General features: G+C 37.8%; 1 protein-coding gene across 2 annotated transcripts; it reads right to left on the minus strand.

Annotated features, from left to right (window-relative positions):
- Positions 1–1,162: 1,162 nt before the first annotated feature.
- On the minus strand, positions 1,163–3,364 carry LOC103716383 (expansin-A10-like). 2 transcript variants are annotated; one of them, XM_039134323.1, is made up of 4 exons: positions 3,253–3,364; positions 3,028–3,164; positions 2,568–2,923; positions 1,163–1,948 (listed from the first exon to the last, which is right to left on the minus strand). In XM_039134323.1, exons 2-4 carry the CDS (start codon positions 3,158–3,160, stop codon positions 1,724–1,726), a joined length of 714 nt encoding a protein of 237 aa, XP_038990251.1. In that variant the 5' UTR covers positions 3,161–3,164; positions 3,253–3,364; the 3' UTR covers positions 1,163–1,723. The 2 variants fall into 2 exon arrangements, with proteins under 2 accessions (XP_038990251.1, XP_008802577.2); XM_008804355.4 differs by having other exon boundaries at positions 1,166–1,948; positions 2,611–2,923.
- Positions 3,365–5,062: the final 1,698 nt, after the last annotated feature.

The raw sequence follows: 5,062 nt of genomic DNA on the forward strand, positions 1-5,062 counted from the left end.
CTTTTCATTTATACAAATAACAATATTCTACCATTATGTTGTTCCTTAAATTTTCTCATCATGTTTTTAGTAGAAGAGCATGTATTTTGTTGATAATTAATTATGGCATTGTTGTTGCATCATACATATGAAACATTCTTTGCCCATATTTCACATGCAGTCCGGTAAAATTCGAACATGATGAGTACTAAAAAATATCATTTATTTTCCTAAAAGTTTTATTGAGAAAAAAAAAAAGAGAGGCTATGTTAACATACCATTAATTTGATTTATCAACTGCGTAGTAATATTTTTGATCTTGATGTCATAAAATTTTATTATCTAATTTAAAAGTATCCAATTTATATATATTTAAAATAAATATGGATATAATTTTTTGCATCTGATTAACATCCATATTCGTATCTGTACTTAGCAAATAAAATAAATATGAATATGGATATATTAGTATCCGACATGTATCCAATCCGATTTCGGTCCTAATTTTTTCAAACTAACAATCTACATTATAAAAACAAAAGAAAAGGGCCTAACTTAACTTTTGACGGCAAATTTTTTTTAGAAAAAAGCCTAATCCTGACATAATTTATGAAAACATTTCAGAGTACAGATCCCGGTGAGGTGTTAAGCGGGATAATTGCACCAAATCAAACATATGGAGAGCTGACGTCTCCTCTAGATTCTCGCAGTAACACACATCCGCTGTTCAAGGTTTTGGCAGCTTAGGAAAGTTCTATTTTATGGTCTGCTCTTTTATTCAGGAACTCTTAATGTGACGATTACCAAGTAGAACTAAAAATACTTGGCAATTCTTAATCACATCTTATACGGAGAATTTTTATCATTTTTATGATTTGGATGAGAACCACCTTATAATTTAAGCATTAGTAAATTCTGTAACTATAGCCTCTCTTTTCCAATGATATTCGAACTTTTCAGTCTTTAAGCTTTACTTGCTACCGCTAGCTAACGATTAAGATCTTAAAAATATTTTAGCCTTGCACTGGTAAATAAAAGCAGGTTAGGTCCAACTTGACTCGATCTGAAACATTCCACTCATTAACCAGCTCGAGTTTGTATAGTTAGACAGACAGCTCCAACAAGTGCAACTTTGAAATGATAAAAGGTAGAACTAAAACATCACCAAACACCAAGAATCCACTTGCATTTCTTAAATATAAAACTTTAAATTACTCTCATTAATATGGCTCACATACCCAGCTAGAAGCTAGTTACAAACACCACTTGTGAAACTACAGCAAGCTTCCAAATAATAAAACAGAAATCAAGGAGACGAGCAGAACGAGCAACGCGTACTGGCGGGTGGTAAAAGTCCACCTCTGCCAAGTTCTAGCAAGAGAACGCAGGACGCAGCCTCCTTTTTCCTCCTCCGTCAAAAAGAGACGACGCCCACAAAAGAAGGCCATTTGCAATGGGAGAGATCCCACAATCCAATTATATAACATGATCAGAAGGACCACTTCAAAATAGACCCTTCTCATCTTGACCTCTTAGGATATACCACCAGGACACTAGCTAGATTACTGTCAATAGACTTCCAAGTATATACCAAATATATAGGTATGAGCTACTACTAGTAGTTATATTGCTATAGATAGATGGATCATCAAGAGCTAGGGTTCAGTGGAATTGGCCACCACTGAAGGTTTGGCCGAAGGACCAGCTCGGAGGAGCCACGTTGTAGGAGACCACAGAGCGGCCATCACTGGTGGTGACCTTGAAGGAGAGGGCCTGGCCATTGAGGTAGGTGTTGCTCTGCCAGTTCTGGCCCCAGTTCCTGGACATGGGCTGCCACCCAGTCCTGGACCCTTTGATGGACGCTGCATGCACATCCCCGGCCCCTCCTACGTTGGTGATGAGCACCAGGTTGAAGTAGGAGTGCCCATTGATGGTGAACCTGATTCCTCCCTTCTTCCTGCATGGGACCCTGCATAGACCACAAAAAAAGGCCAGATGCAAGACCTTAGTGCTCGCGAGGACCAGATAATGGGACAAAATTAAAGGGAGGGAAAAAAGATAGCAGAACAAGGCACGGCATGTGAACAAAAGTAGAGTCGCAGAAGATGGAAAAGCGAAAGCATGGTGACCCACAAGATTTCTGATGACACATATGTCACAAGTTCAATGGCCACTATGGGCACCTCAATTAAAAACAGTGAAAAAAACAGCAACAAAATAAATGGTTAAAAGATAGAGCAGGGTTTTCTTTTCTCATTGTAATCGCTAACCTCCCTGGAAGAAAAATTAGTTATGGCTTCAAAAGGGATGGATGAGTCTTACCAACCTACCATCAACAGGGTTAGTATTTAAGCTGACCATGATTCTAGACTTAATGAAGTTAAGAAATCCAACAGAACACATGATTGCCTTTTCATAATACTAGCTTACCTGAAAAGGGAGTTAGTTTATGGCTTCAAAAGGACCAGATGAACATTAGCACCACAATGGAGTCGACCAAATAGAACAATAAAACCATAAAAGTTTACCATCATCGTAGTTGTTGTATTCTAAACCCGAGAGAAGTATCACAGAGGAGAAGAAGATACATGGTTGGAAGATAGGAAGAATGAAAGATCTGGTAATAGCCACCTTCTGTAAGCAACCGGAACGATGCCAGCCCTATACCGAGCAATGTGCTGGAATACAGGCTGAGAAAGGTCAAAGTGCTGCAGCGGTGGGTTGCACCACCCCCCGGCATTGCTCGGGAGGGCATTGTTGGGAGGGCAGAAGTTGGTGGCAGCAACCACAATGGAGCCACGCAGGCACCACCTGGGGTCATCCACACACCTTATCTCATAGCAAGCCCCGCAGCTCAGCCCATTGTTGAACAGAGCAGTGCTCAAGGCTGCAGTGTTGGTCCCGTATCCCTGGCTGTACAAATTTCCATAGCCACAAGCCCCACCTACGAACAAAGAATTAAATGAAAAGGAAACGGAGAGAAAGGTCATGCTACACTCAATGGGCATCACATAGTTTGAACTTAAATAGATAATCTTGCTAGCTTACCCATTGTCCCAGATGCATCACCACCTCCATAGAATGTGGCATGGGCTCTAGACCACCCCCATCCATGCCCATACCCATGGGCTGAAGAGAACAAGGGGAGGAGACTCGCCAAAAGAAGCCCAAGACATGCCATCTGCCTGCAAAAAAAATGGAAAAGAGTTTTTTGAGTCAAGCCACCATAACTATGTGGGAAGGATGAGCAAAGAGTAGGAGGGAAGTGATTACTTCGAATGAAGTTTTTAGAAGGGGAAGGAAGTAAGGACAAGGGCTGAGAGGGAGAAGTGGAGGATGCTGTGTGTTTTGGGGGAGGGAAGGGGAATAAATAGATTTTTGAAGAGTCGAGGGGCAATTTTTTTACCCTCTTTGCAGCTGACTCTCTGGGGACTACTTACGGGCGAACCGGACGGCCTTGTGAAAGCGGAGGGATGAAATTTATGAGGACCAGCCATTGTGGTCATGTAGATGGTCCTGGGAATTTGGAGTACTTTTGCGTTTTCAGAAGAGCCTTGGGGAGCTAGGACTCTGAAAAGACTTCCAAAGCAAGTGACATTTATCTACATGAATGACTTCTGGGCAAAAATGCAAGAGAGATCATCACGGTTACGATGCTTTTTGAGGGACTGAAATGTCCTTCAGACATATATCTTAAAACTTTTTTTATTAAGGATGTCTTAACCTTACTTGGATGTGGGATTAACTAAGTCTCGACATCAATTACTTGGATGTAGGTTCCCTCCCTCCTTTCCAGCCTTTCTATTAGTGTTTTGAGGCTCAATAGTTAATTGTAACAGACATTTCATAACGACATTGATGTGAAGTCAAATAATCTTCTATGGGATCATTACTCCAATGCAAAGCCAACTCATCCAATCACATAGGGCCGTGATTTATAATTTTCCAAAGCATCGAAAAGTTATTTTGATTTATAAATTTTTTTTGACCAAAATATCTTAAAAAATATTATAATTACAGAAAATATCTCTTTATATTTATTAATATATAATGACAATAATTATAATAGTTTATATTTTTATTATTGTATTATACTATAAATATTATATTATATTACATTATATGATAATATATTGATATATTATGTTATAGAATATCAAATTATATTATATTATATTATTATATTATAGTAATATTATACTATATCATATATTTTAATATTTATATATTAATATATATATATTATATTTTATTATGCTCTATTGTATAATACTAATGTTTTTTATAGTCATTTTATCATACTAAAAGTACTTTCTAAGTTTGTTTACCAAACACATATTAAAGTTTCACAGAATTTTAGAAATTTAGTTAGTAAACAGGAAATAGCTTTTTATAAAAGCTCTTCTTCAAAAAACTCTATTTCAAAAAGATCTATTTTTAAAAGCTCTACTTTTCTCCTTTCTCAACATTTGACTTGTCAACTAGGTGCTCCATGAAAAACTCTCTCTCTCTCTCTCTCTCTCTCGCGCGCGCGAGCATGCTCCATTTATTTTACTTGAACATATTCAAATAACCAGTAGATTTTTCCCTCTATAGAGTGTCACTTATGTGCTCAAAATACTTGTTTCTACCAAGAATTAACTTGATTCTCTCGTACATCCCATTTATCTTCTATAATAATGATGGGGCACCACTGTGGCACCACTGCTGCTCGTTTTTTAGAATAATTGAAGGATCATGCTTAACACCTCCCAAGAAACAATCATAATTTTTCATCCAAACAAAAGAGTGATGCAACCACTAGGATGTAATCATGTTGTTGTCGTACATACACCTTCCTCATTCTTGTGAAGCCATCCTTTGCTCGCTTAAAGTGTTGATCATCATGATCAACACTTTAATCATCCTTACAGGCTCCTTACATTGGGAAGAAGTATCACATATTTGCAAAGAGAGTCTGCCGATCCAGATTGCACTTGTTTGTATGATGATTACTTGAATGGTTTTAGTTAAAGTTCATTGAAATGGTTTTGTACCCAGAGCACCACAAGGAATATAGTAAAGATGAAAATACCAGCTTCTA

This window comes from Phoenix dactylifera, chromosome 15, assembly GCF_009389715.1.
Source record: "Phoenix dactylifera cultivar Barhee BC4 chromosome 15, palm_55x_up_171113_PBpolish2nd_filt_p, whole genome shotgun sequence".
NCBI lineage: Eukaryota > Viridiplantae > Streptophyta > Magnoliopsida > Arecales > Arecaceae > Phoenix > Phoenix dactylifera.